The sequence below is a fragment of the Rhincodon typus genome, chromosome 47 (assembly GCF_021869965.1).
Source record: "Rhincodon typus isolate 14 chromosome 47, sRhiTyp1.1, whole genome shotgun sequence".
NCBI lineage: Eukaryota > Metazoa > Chordata > Chondrichthyes > Orectolobiformes > Rhincodontidae > Rhincodon > Rhincodon typus.
Window position 1 is genome coordinate 5,983,944 of NC_063378.1, and position 13,683 is coordinate 5,997,626.

The 13,683-nt window shown below is 42.3% G+C and overlaps 1 protein-coding gene across 1 annotated transcript in view; it reads right to left on the reverse strand.

Moving 5' to 3' along the window:
- LOC109938432 (sialic acid-binding Ig-like lectin 12) overlaps nucleotides 1-12,855 on the reverse strand; it is a 19,961-nt gene extending 7,106 nt beyond the window's left edge. The window contains exons 1-4 of the mRNA XM_048620697.1: nucleotides 12,816-12,855; nucleotides 3,126-3,491; nucleotides 2,129-2,422; nucleotides 1-142 (exon numbers count right to left, since the gene is read on the reverse strand). The exon at nucleotides 1-142 is cut by the window's left edge and continues 155 nt beyond it. Coding sequence (XP_048476654.1) covers nucleotides 1-142; nucleotides 2,129-2,422; nucleotides 3,126-3,491; nucleotides 12,816-12,855 — 842 coding nt within the window. The remainder of the gene's footprint in view (nucleotides 143-2,128; nucleotides 2,423-3,125; nucleotides 3,492-12,815) is intronic.
- Between the last annotated feature and the right edge of the window lie 828 nt (nucleotides 12,856-13,683).

A 13,683-nucleotide genomic window follows, 5' to 3' on the forward strand; every position in this document is an offset into this window, starting at 1 on the left:
ACATTAAGATGTCTCCATGTCAGGTTAGAAGCTGGGAAGCTCTCGACAGAGCAGATTATCACAGCAGGATTCCCCTCAGTTATATTGATTGATGAATCTTCAATCACATGAACAGAAGTGATCAAGAGATTCCGTGGTGAGTCTACAAGCAAATAAAGAATTTGTTGTGAGCAACCAATGCACAGTAAGACTCCCTGCTCAGCTCTCTCCACTTATGACGCTATGCATTTGCAGTCACATTTCTACAATCTAAGTTGCTGTGTGACATTTCTGGTGGACACTGCCTGTGTAAATTGACAGGCTACATTTCACTTTCACACCCGTCAAGTAAGTAAAAAAAAAGGAGAGAAAGTGTGTTACACATCCTCAGGATGTTCCCATGGCGGTCAATGAGTTGTATTTTGTTCATGGAATATTGAAGGAACTATGTGTGTCTGTGTGTGTCGTCAGTAGTAAGGAAATTCCAAGATTTTGCCCCAGTGACATTGAAGGGACGGCAAAATATTTCCAAGTCAGGCTGGTGAGTAGCTTGGAGTGGAATTTGCAGGGAGTGGTATCCCCATGTATCTGCAGTCCCTGTCCTGTGTGGTAATGGGTTTGGAAGGTGCTATGTATGAACCTTCCCAGATTTCTGCAGTGCCTCTTGTCGATAGTACACACTGCTGCTATTGAGTATTTGTGGTGGAGGGAGTCATATTTTATGGAAACAAACTCTTCAGTACAACTTGTTTGTGCCAACCAGATATTCTGCTTTCAATTTTGTCTTAATCACCTCACAGTATCTGTGCAGCTGATTTTATGATGGAGGGAAAGTCATTGATGAAGCAGCTGAAGATGGTTGGGCCTAGGACACTTCCCTGAGGAACTCCTACAGAGATATCCTGGATAGAGATGACTGACCGCCAACCACAACCATCTTCCCATGTGCCAGGTATGAATCCAACCAATGGGAAGTTTTCTGCTGATTCCGATTTATTCTTGTTTTTTTTCAGAATTCTTGAGCCACATTTAGTCAAGTGTATGCCCGATGTTAAAGACAATCAGTCTCATCTCACCTCCGAAATTCAGCTTATTTGATCATTTTTGAGCCAAGGCTGCATGAGGTGAGGAACACAGTTGTCCTGGTGCACAGCAGGACTCCACCTTCTTCTGTTTATTTAAGGTGTCATGCTGTATTTTCACTATCCCACCAGTGGAAATGCTCACCATCGAGGAAGAATGAAAGTGACTTTCACTTCCTCAGGTAGTCCCCATACAGTTTGGCAGCCAAACAAATGTCTTTGATCAATGGAGTATTGAGGGATAAACCTACAATTCTCCAGAGAGGAGGCTGCTCATTTAGTACAGGTCCTCCTAACCTAGAATTTGCATTCCTTCAAAATTCAGAGATTCAGAACTGGCACTGACTCTGCACTGTATGAATGACAGAGGATAGATAATTCACAAGTGGATATGTCTCTCTCTGTCTGTGTTCATGTGTACTTCTGAGGGAAATGTAGAAACTGTATATACTTAGATTCCACATTGATAGTTATGGAGCTCTCCACTGCTCACTGATAGTCTCCAGGTTCCCTGTACGTGATGTCAATGCAGCTTCCTTCGTCATCAAGGCACAGACTTCAGTTCAGCACTGAGGGAGTGCCACACTGTCAAAGGGTCAGTACTGAGGGATCGTCGCACATAATTGGAGGGTCAGTACTGAGGGAGCACCTCATTGTTGAAGGGGTAGTACTGAGGGAGAGCCATGCTGTTGGAGGGTCAGTACTGAGGGAGCGCCGTGCTGTCGAAGGGTCAGTACTGAGGGAATGCTGCACACTCAGACGGTCAGTACTGCGGGAATGCTGTACTGTTGGAGGGTCAGAACTGAGAGGGTGCTGCACACTTGGAGGATCAGTAATGAGGGAGTGCCGCACTGTTCAAGGCTCAATACTGAGGGAGTGTTGCACTGTTGGACAGTCAGTACTGAGGGAGTACTGCACTGTTGGAGTGTTGGTATAAAGGGAGTGCCACACAGTCAGAGTGTCAGTAGTGAGCTAGTACTGCAGTGTTGAAGGATGAGTTCTGAGGGAGTGCTGTATTGCCAGACAGTCAGTACTGCGCGAGTGTTGCTCCTTCAGAGGATACTTACATTGCACTGTCATTACGAGGGTCTGCTTTGAAGAAACATTTGGATAACTCACTCTGCAGGTGAGAGTTTGTCCCTGGAGCCTGAGTGATGGTGTCAGGCTCAGAGCAGAAGTATAGGTCAGAGTGACACCATGCTGAGTTACAGTGTTTGAGACTGATCCACGTACGGCAGTGGGAGTGTCCCAGGTTAAGGCAGGAGCGGTTCCATTGCACGTTGTGTTGAAGGTGCAGCTTAGGTTCACACGCCTTTCTGCGATAATTTCCACAGGGACTATCGTGGGTTTATCTGTGAAATCTAACACACAGAGAATGGATCCTTTTAGATGAATAAAATGTGAATCATCAGTTCAAATAGAAATTACAGTCCCATGAAAGAAAGTATTTTTACAAGCACTCATGGTATGAGATCAGAGGTTAAAATGATCAGGGAAGTCCTTCTAAAATGGATTGGAGATATAGACGGGAGTGAATAACCAGATAAAATTGATGGACCCACTCATTACATTCAGTCATCAATATTAAAGTCTGTATTAGAGGATGCTTCAGGACTAAATTGAAAGCTACCGCTGGTTAATTGATAATCACACATTATGTTTTAATAAGCTGTGCTATCTGTGGATTGCTGCCGTGGAGAGGCTCGCAGGGTCCATTGATCCGAGAGTGATGCTGGCAGGGTTCTGAACTCCTGGCAGTGTCACCCATGGTCAGTGAGGAGTAACCAGACAAAGCACAATCCAAAACCGTGCTCTCAATGGCGATTCAGGTGGGTATCAACATCTGTGTCGGCAGATGTACGCTGCATCTGCTGCCACATTAACATGTGTCCTGTACATGGCATCTATCTGTAAGAATTCAACACATACCCGACACAGAATTTCATAGGAGTGCACTCACGCTCATTAACCAGTGATTGCCACGATACTAATAAACTGTATTTTGTTTTATTTTCCACTGAGTGCTGAGTGTAAATTATTGAGTAACTATAAGTCAGCACTTACCAGAAATGTGAAGCTGGGTTACAGGAAAGTAGCTGTAACTATTCACTTTGTCAAATTCTATTCTAAAGTGATAAGATCCTGCATCTTCCCGCTTGATGGTGTTTATAATCAGGGAACAGTTTCCATTTTTCAGGTCTCCAGACAGCCGGGTCCGATGGTGGAACTGTTGGGACTCTTTCTCGTGATGGTTGGAGTGAAAAGCTATCAATGATGTTCCAGATTCTCCCTCTTTGTTCCAGATTCCAATTCGCGGTTGGTTTGCCAGATGTGAAGGATAACTGTAATGACATGGAACCTGAGCACAGGAACCTTCCTGTGCTGTCACCTCACGTGGAGTGTGGTGTTTCCACTCTTGTGCCAGTCCAGCTGGGGAGAGAAATATCAGTATTTAGCACTGGATGGCCTGTAGATTCACTCGATATTCACCCACTCCATCACTCATGCACAATGGCTGCAGTGTGGATGATCTACAGCATCCACAAGAATCTCCCCAGGGATACACAGCACATGGAGGGGAATCCTGGACACAGGGGTGGATATGTTCACTCTACATTGGCTCACTGTCCTCAGGACTCTGTTTAGTGAAGCCAGTCTTCCATCCAACTATTTACAATCTACATTAATGACTTGGATGAGGGAATAGAAAGTACTCTTTCCAAATTTGCAAATCACAGTCAAATAGGTGGGAAAGAAAGTTGCAATGAGAAATAAGAAATTTATGAACAGTTCTGAACAGATTAGATGAATGAGACATGATTTGGTATAAGGAGATTAACATTGATTAGTGAGGCAAGTTGTTATCTATATGGAGAGAAACTTCGGAGTACTTCAATGCAGAAGAATTTGGGTGTCCTTGAGCATGAATTGCAGAAAGTAGTATGAAGGTACAGCAGACAATATAGAAGACAAATTGAATGTTGGCATTTATTGTTAAAGGAATAAGGTTTCAAAGTAGAGAAAGCTGGGGGGTAACCATGTAGAAGTTAATAAAATCATGAAAGGCATTGATAGAATGAATAGTTAAGGTCTTTTCCCCAGGATAGGGGAGTCCAAAACTATTTAGCTTAGGTTTAAAGTGAGAGGTAAAAGAGATTTAGAAGGGATCTATGGGACAACTTCTTCACACAGGGATTGGTGCATGTATGGAACGAGCTGCCAGAGAAGTTGATGAAGGCTGGTAAAATTATATCATTTAAAAGGCACCTGGATGGCTAAATGTATAGGAAAAGTTTAGAGGGATATGGGCCAAATGCTGACAAATTGGACTGGATTAATTTAGGTTATCTTGTCAGCATGGACGAGTTGGACCAAAGGGTCTATTTCTGTGCCGTACACCTCTATGACTCTAAGTATTGCTGCAACTGTAAAAGGCATTAGTGACACCACACCTGGAGTATTGCACACAGTTTTGGTCCCCTTACTTGAGAGGGACACAGTTGAATTGGAGGCAGTTCAGAGGAGCTTTAATAAATCGATTTCAGAGAAGAGAGATTTGCCTTATGAAGAGAGATTGGGCAATTCAGGCCAATACTCTGGAGTTTAGAAAAATGAGAGAAGATCTAGTTGAGGTCTATAAGATGCTGAAGGGGATTAGAGTCACAGGGGTGTACAGCATGAAAACTGTCCTTTTCGCCAAACCCATCCATACCAACTGGGTTTCCCAAACTGAACTAATCCAATTTGCATGCATTTGTCCCATATCCTTCTAAACCTTTTTGATACAAGTACTGATGAAATGTCTTTTAAACTTCTTTTGGCAGTTCATTCCATATATGCACCACCCTTTGTGTGAAAAAGTTGCCCATCAATTCCTTTTCAAATCTTTCCTGTCTCACCTTAAACCTATGCCCTCTAGTTTTGAACTCCCTCCACTCTTGGGAAAAGACCTGATCTGTTCCCCTGACCTATGCCCCTCACAATTATATAAACCTCTGCAACATCACCCCTCAGCGTTCTACACTCCAGGGGAAAAATGTCCCAACTTATCTAGCCTCTCTTTATAACTCAAACCCTCTAGTCTTGTTAACATCCTTTGCGGTTTAATAACATCCTTTCTGCTGTACTCCAAATGTGGCCTTATCAATGTCTTGTACAGCTGTAATATGACATTCCAACTCTGGTGCTCAATGCTCTGACTGATGAATGCAAGCATGCCAAACACCTTCTTCACCGTTCTGTCTACCTGTGATGCTACTTTCAAGGAACTATGTACCTGCACCCCTAGGTCTTTCTGTTTCACAACACTCCCCCAGCCCTACCATTGTGTATATCCTGCCCTGGTTTGTCTCACCAAATTACAACATTTCGCATTTATCTGAATTAAGCTCCATCTGCCATTCATCGGCCCATTGGCACAGTTGATCATTGTAGTCTTAGATAACCTTCTTCACCATCCACTATACCACCAATTTTGATGTCATCCACAAACCCATCAACTATGTCTCTTATGTGCTCATCCAAATCGTTATATAAATGGCAAACAGCAGTGTATCCAGCACTGAACCCTGCGGCACTAATCCATGCTTGTCATAGGCCTCCAGACTGAAAAACAACCCTTAATACCATCCTTTGTCTCCGTCTGTCAAGCCAATTTGGTATCCAGTTGATGAGTTCTCCCTGGATCCTATGTGATCAGATAAGGGTTATCAGATTTAAGACAGAGATGAAGAGAAATTACTTCTCTGAAAGAGTCATGAATCTGTGGAATTCACTGCCCCAAATGGATTCCAGGACATTGAATAAATTTAAAGCGGATATAGACAGATTTAAAATTAGCAATGTATTGAAGAGTTGTGGGGATCAGGCAAGAAAGTGGAGTTGAGGCCGAGATGAGATCAGCCATGATCATATCAAATGGCAGAGCAGGCTTGAGAGCTTAATAGCTTACCCCTGCTCCCAGTTTTTATGTATAATCATGACCTTTGTTCCACTTTCCTGCCTTTTCGCTGTATCCTTGATTCCATTTATGACCACAAAGCAATCTTACTCAGCCTTGAATATTTTCAATGACACAGCCTCAAAGAATAACTCGAGCCCAGGAGAAAAATTATTGACAGAGGTTTCTCTCCTGCCTTCAGGCCCCATCTACCCCTCCATGTCAGCCCCACTTTTAATCCTTGGCAGCCTTTATTGTGCACTGTCTTGCTGCTATCCCTACTAATATGGTACCCTCTATAACTTAAGATTTTATTTTTTCACAAGAGATTTTGATTTGCTGCCTAATCAGATATCTTCTTGAAATCCAAGTACAGTACAACTACTGCAATACATTGGTTAACCATGGTTTCCCTTTTCTAAAACCATGACTCTATTTGATTACTGTGAAGGCACAAATATAATCTTTTTAACCATTGTTTCTTATGCATTCCACACAATAGACGTCAGTCTAATTGTTCTACAGCTTCCTGTTTTCTATCTCTCTTTTTGAATTTAAGAGTTATTTTTTGCTATTTTCCACCATGGGGTTGGTGCTGCTGTAGTGGTGATGCTGCTAGATTAGTGTTCAATGACCCAGGTTAGTGTTGTACAGGACATGGGTTGAAATCCCACCATGGCAGATGATGAGATCTGAATTCAGTAAAATATCTGAGATTAAAACCTAGACTATTTGAGACCACATAACCAACCACTGTCAATTGTCAGGAAAAGCCTATGTGATTTACTAATGTCCTTTACTGGAAGAAAATCCTTAACTAGTCTGGCCTACATATTACACCAGGACCACATCAATGACCAGCAGGGAGTTCCAAACCTCAGTGTACAGAAAAACAACCCATACTGAGCAAATCCTCATCTTCCACAGCAACCACCCCAACATCCACAAAGCTGTATTAGGACACTATTTAAACAGGTCACGACTCACTGCAACACTCCAGCAGGAAAGAGGAAGAGCACCTATACAAAATCTTCGCTATGAACGGATATCTCTGCAACTTCATCTGCAGATGCCTACTAAACAGACAACAACAGGAGGACACAGTACACCCTAACACACTGGCCACACTGCCCTACATCAAGAACATATCAGAACTGACAACGAGACTCCTAAGACCACTAGGAATCATGGTGACACACAAGCCCACAGCCACTCTACGACAAACAATCACAAGGATTAAAGACCCCATTCCCACAACATGCAGAACCAACGTGTTTACAAAATACCATGCGACAACTGCCACAAACATTACATCAGATAGACCGGAAGGAAACTAGCCATCAGAATACATGAACATCAGCTAGCAGCAAAGCAACACAACAAACTTTCCTTAATATCAGTACACTTGGATAATGAAGGCCATCTGTTTAACTGGAACAACGTGACCATAGTAGCCCAAGCCAAACATAGACACACACGGGAATTCCTAGAGGCATGGTTCTCAACCCATAATGCAATCGACAAACATACAGAATTGAACCCCATATACAAACCTATACAGATCAAAACCGGAAATGACACTACTCACCATAATGGACCAGACAATATAAATTTGAAGCGGAGTAGAACAACATTGCTTCATTGGAGGCCTCACTGATGATGTTACCTAGCATGGTGATAAAAACGTCCAGACGAAAACAAGCCAGCTCAGTGAGCAAGTCAACAACCTCACAGAACTACAAAAATCTGGTTAACAGTTAATTGCTGTGGGTGAGCACTCAATGCTGGCCTAGCACATCCCATGACCAAATAAAAAGAAATATGATGAAACATTTCTGGAATTTGTTTGCCTAGTATCAATTTCACTTGAGATTGTAGTCTTACTAAGTTCCTTCTTCCTTTCATCTCCTCATTTATAGTTGTTATTGAAATGCCTTTTTTTATCTTCCATGATGAAGACAGAAACAAAATGTTCATTTCATCTGCCATTTCCTTATTATCTCCTCTTAGCTCCCATTATCACTCTCCAGATTTACTCTTTTCCTTCTTAAATACCTGTAGAAACTTGCTGTACATTTTTTTCACATTTCTAGCTAGCTTCCTCTTCTTCCTAATTAACATAGAACATAAAACAGCACAGTGCAGGCCCTTTGGCCCACGATGTTGTGCCGAACTTTTACCCTAATCCTAAGGTCTATCCAACCTCCACCCCTACCTTATACTATTATCCATATGCCTATCTAATAGCCGCTTAAATGTCCCTAATGAGGCTGACTCCGCTACCCTCTCCGGCAATGCATTCCACGCCCCGACCACGCTCTGAGTAAAGAACCCACCTCTGACATCTCCCCTATATCTACCTCCACTCACTTTAAAACTATGCCCCCTCATAATAGCTACTACCAACCTAGGAAAAAGTCTCTGGCTGTCCACACTCTCTATACCTCTGATCATTTTGTACACCTCTATCAAGTCACCTCTCATCCTTCGTCATTCTAAAGAGAAAAACCCTAGCTCTCTCAACCTTTCCTCGTAAGACATTCCCTCCATTCCGGGCAACATCCTGGTAAATCTCCTCTGCACCCTTTCCCACGCTTCCACATCTTTCCTGTAATGAGGCGACCAGAACTGGACACAATACTTTAGATGTGGCCGAACATTTTATTCATTTCCTGCTGTTCTCCACATTCTCATCAAACATTCTGATCTGCCACTCATTTTTGTACAGGTGTACATTTTTTCCTTGAATATGACCATGAGTTTCCCCCTTAGGTTATTTTTATAGTCAAAAAATATTCTGGAATATCTCTTTAAATGTCAACCATTGTGTTTCTGTTGATATATCCCCTATTCTATTACATCGGTTCACTTCAGTTAACTTCACTTTCACACCCACATAGTTGCCATTATTTCGGTTTAAAATACTTGTCTTAGACCGAATATTTTCCTTTTAAAACTGGATGTAAAATCCTATCACATTGTAGTCACTGCTACCTAGAGATCATTAATTAATCTTGTCACATTACACAATACAAAGTCTCCTTTAACCTGCTGTTTCGGCAGTTCCAGAACTTGTTGCTTGAAGAAATTATCTCTAAGTATTCTATGGACTTCTCATCCAGGCTATGATTGACAATCTGATTTCCCCAGTTTAGATGTTGATTAAAATCACCATGATTATTTACCGTAAGCATCCAATGTTTCTTTATGTATACTTCATCCCACATTGCATCTACTGTTAGGGGGCCCATAGACCATTCCCACTCATGACTTCTGTCCCACACTAGTCCTCATCTCCACCAAAACCTATTCTACATCCCAACCTGCTGAAGAAAGGCCATCTCTAAAAATTGCACAAATGCCATCCTTGATTAACAGCGCTACCCCTCCACTTTACCAAGCTTCCTGTTCTTCTTAAATGTTATAACCTCGTAATATTCTGCACCCAATCCTTCTCATCCTGTAGCCATGACTCTTTGTGGCTAGCAGACCATTCTTATTCACTTCAATGCACCTTCAATTTATTATGAATGCTATATGCATTCAGATACAGGGCCTTTAGTTTTGTCATTTTATTATCTTTGCTACATCATGACTTGATTGTTGGTGGTATGTTTTCTCTCTGTCCCTTCTTGCCACTCTATGACTCTGATTTCCCATATTACTATTTTCTTCTCTTGCCTGCTCTGATATTCCAAATCATTTCACATTCAAACCTTGCTCTCATTAATTTGCTTTGAACCCTCTCTCCTGGCCAAATTATGTTATTCACACTAACTCCAGCATGGTGCATGTGTAGACCTTACCGACGTTATAGCCTCAACTTTCCCCTCTATCAGAAACCATGTTCAGAAACTGCACCAACTCCAGTCTTTGAACTATGGATTCATCTCGCTAATTTGATGTACCTGTGATAACCCCTACAAGGCCCAATGGGAATTGCTTATTTATCTCCCAGTGGAGCTTATTGAGTTCCCTTTGTAACAGGTTGGAACTCATCACCTGAGCCCTTTATAAAGCAGACCCAGTTGCCCGTAACAGGCTTTGCTTGTAAATATCTATTTGGCTACATGGGTGATTAACTGGTGGCAGTTGATACTTTAAACCAAAAAAGGTCACGGTGCTTTGGTGGTGGGACAGACATTCGGTTGCCTGTAAGAGCACTTTCAGATATATAAACAATTTTTAAAAAGGTAAAGCAGATCCAGGGATGGATCTATAGAACTGTCTTACCCAGGCTGAGACCACCCAATATGCACATAATTAGTGGTTCTATTTTAGTGTTCAACAATAAATGATGTTCCTTTTCAGTCAGGCTTCCTGAGTTATACCAATACTAATCAGCTTGCAAATCTGGTAATAATATAGAGATTATAACCTTTGAGGTTCTGCTTTATAAATCAGATGCTCATACTCTCTGTGCTATTCTCATTCCTGTTTTTCACTATGTCTTTGCAACAGACATGAACCACACCCATTGGATTCTTCCCCTCCCACTGCAACATCCTTTCCAGCTATGAGCTAATGACCTAAACCCTGTCACTGGGCAGGCAACATTGGCATCTGGCCACTTTCCTACAGATAACGGCATCACACCCCCTCACTATAATGAACACTACTACCATTATGTTCCTTGTTGCTCTCTCTACTTCAAGAGCTTGCTGTACGTCAGTGCCATGGTCAATTTGCATGTCCACCGAGCAGCCCTCACTCTCATTCAGACAGACTGACTGAACTACAAGCCTATTGAACAATTGGAGAGGTTAATACACCTTTCCTCTGAGCTCCTGAAGACTAACTCGCAGCCACATCTCCTGACCCTGACCATTGCCCATATCAGAACACATTATCTTACATGGTGTGACTGTCTCCTGGCAATGTCCTCCCTGTTTATCACCATATCTGTAATTTTGCCTCCAGTTCATAAACTCTGAGCCAAAGTTGCTCAAACTTCAAATAGCATCAGTAGACATGTTTGCCTGGATCACAATTATGTCCAAGAATCCTCAAATGCTGTAGCATTGACAAATCATAATTTAAATCTTCCTTTAACGCCTTCCTGGGACATAGGAAGATGGTCGTGGTTGTTGGTTAGTCACTGCAGCTCCAGGACATCTGTGCAGGATTTCCTTGGGGTAGTGTCATAGGCTTAACCATCTTTAGCTGCTTCTTCAATGATCTTCCCTCACCATGAGGCCAGTAGTGGGAATGTTCACTGATAATTGCACAATGGTCTGTACTATTCACGATTCTCAGATACTGCAGCAGTCCATGTCCAAATGCAAAAAGATCAGGACAATATCCAGGCTCAGGCTAACAACTGGCAAGTAACATGCCACACAAATGTCACGCTATGACCATCACTAATAAGCGACAATCTAACCACCACCCTTTGACATTCAATGGTGTTATCATCACTGAATTCCCCCACTATCAACATACTGGGAGATTATCGTTGACCAGAAACTCAACTCGACTCAGCAATAAACACAATGCTACAAGAGAAGGTCAGAAGCTAGGAATACTGCAGCAAATAACTCACCTCCTAACTACAACACACAAGTAATAGGATACTCCCCACTTGCCTGGATGGATGCAGCTCCAACAACACTCAAGAAGCTTGACATCATCCACGGCAAAGTAGCCCACTTGATTGGCAGTACATCCACAAGCATCCACTCCCTCCACTGCCAACGGTAGCAGCAGTGTGTAAAATCTACAAGATGCACTGCAGAAATTCACTAAAGATCCTCACAGAGCACTTTCCAAACCCACAACCACTTCAGTCTAGCAGGACAAGGGCAGCGATACATGGGAACACCACCCCCTGCAAGTTTCCCTCCAAGCCACTCACCATCTTGACTTGGAAATAGCTCATCACCACCTTCTCAAGGGCAACTAGGGACAGGTAATAAATACTGGCCAGCCAGTGACACCCATGTCCCACAAATGAATAAATAAATAAACTTCATTATCTAAGGAACCTCTTTGACTCTTCTATCTGAGAGATCTCTTTCATTGTCTCAGGGATTATTTCTGACTCAAACACTGTATTATTCATTCCGATACAGCAATGGAGACTGACAGGTCCCCAATCTCAGCATTGACCCTACTCCTGCAGACACTGTGATAAACTTGAGCAAAGTGCTTCTAGCCTGAGCTCTGCATGCATTGAGATCAAAGACAAATATGGAATTGAATTTTATACCTGTATCCACCAACTGCTTTGCCTTCCCTCCCTGTAATCAGTTACCTTATTGAGGTTTCTAGTTCAGTGAGAATGGACAGGAAGTGTAATGCTGAACAGCCTGTCTATTCTAGTAGTTGCTGTGTTGACTTCACAGGAAATTCTGATTAATGTTAGCAAAAGGCTAATTTTAAACTGGAGTTCAGAAAAATGAGGGTAATCTCATAGAAACCTATAAAATTATCATAGGACTAGCTAGGATGTTCCCAATGACAAGGTCACAGTCTAAGGATACTGGAAAGGCCATCTAGGACTGAGATGAGGAGAATATTTTTCACCCAGAGAATGGTGAACCTGTTGAATTCTCTGCCACAGTCAGATATAGTTCTTAGGGCTAAAGGGGTAAAAGTAGAGAGCCAGACAAGGAGACTGAGTTGGATGATTAGCCATGATCATATTCAATAATGAAGAAGACTTAAAGGGCCAAATGGCCTAATCCTGCTTCTATATTCTATGTATCTAAAAGATGCGTTCTCTACAACTGGTGCACTGCTGAATTGGTTCCCAAGCAGAGCTCAGTAAGAAAGATCTTTTACAAAGGCTATTAACCATAAGACAATGGCATTACCTTGGAGAAGTGACAGCAGGAAGTAAGATTTCCCGATCATTGTCTGCTCCTAGATATTTCATCAGCTTCTCCCTCTCAAGCTCTGAAAGAAAAAGTAGTTAATGAGACCTCACCTCTTGTTGAACAGCTCACAAGAGATCAGAACTACTTTTAGACATTGTCCTCACAGACCACATTGATTCTCTGTGGGTTCAAGGCTTCACAAAAATAAAGCATGTTCCAAAATTGCATTTCCTTCTCTTGCCAATGAGACACATGTTGATGGTGAGGGAAGGTGGTTTCATCAATGTGTAGGACAGTGGGCGAGCTCTCAAGTTATTGGGCTGAATGTTGAAACCCAAGCTCAAGACTGCTTCTGTGTTCCACTGAAGCTCAATGCAAACAACACCTAATTTTCCACTGAGCTCTCTGCAGCTTTTAGCACTGAGCTCAACAAATTCAGTCCTCCATTTTGATTATGCAGCTCCTGGTTCTTGCTTGTGTCTTGTTGGTTTTTCCTCCAAGTACAGCAGACGCATTCTCTCCTATTCACACCCATCTGTCCTATTTTACATCTCAAGCCCTCTTTCACCATCATTCACAATCCTTTGGTGATTTCCTCCAGGCACCATCACCATCTGTCCCACTTCCTCGTTCTCTCCCTCTGTCAACAACATAAAACCCATCATTTACCAACCCCCTTTACTTCAGAAGAACAGTCAGATTGGGCTCAAAACATTAACTCTATTTCTCTCTGTCAATAGATGCTGCCAGACCTGCCGGGTTTCTCCAGTATTTCCTGTTTTCAGTCCCAAAAGTTCATGTCTCTGCACTTGCCTTGCCCCATGATGTAGAAAGATGATCTGCCTTTGGTCCAGATTTCAGTAAG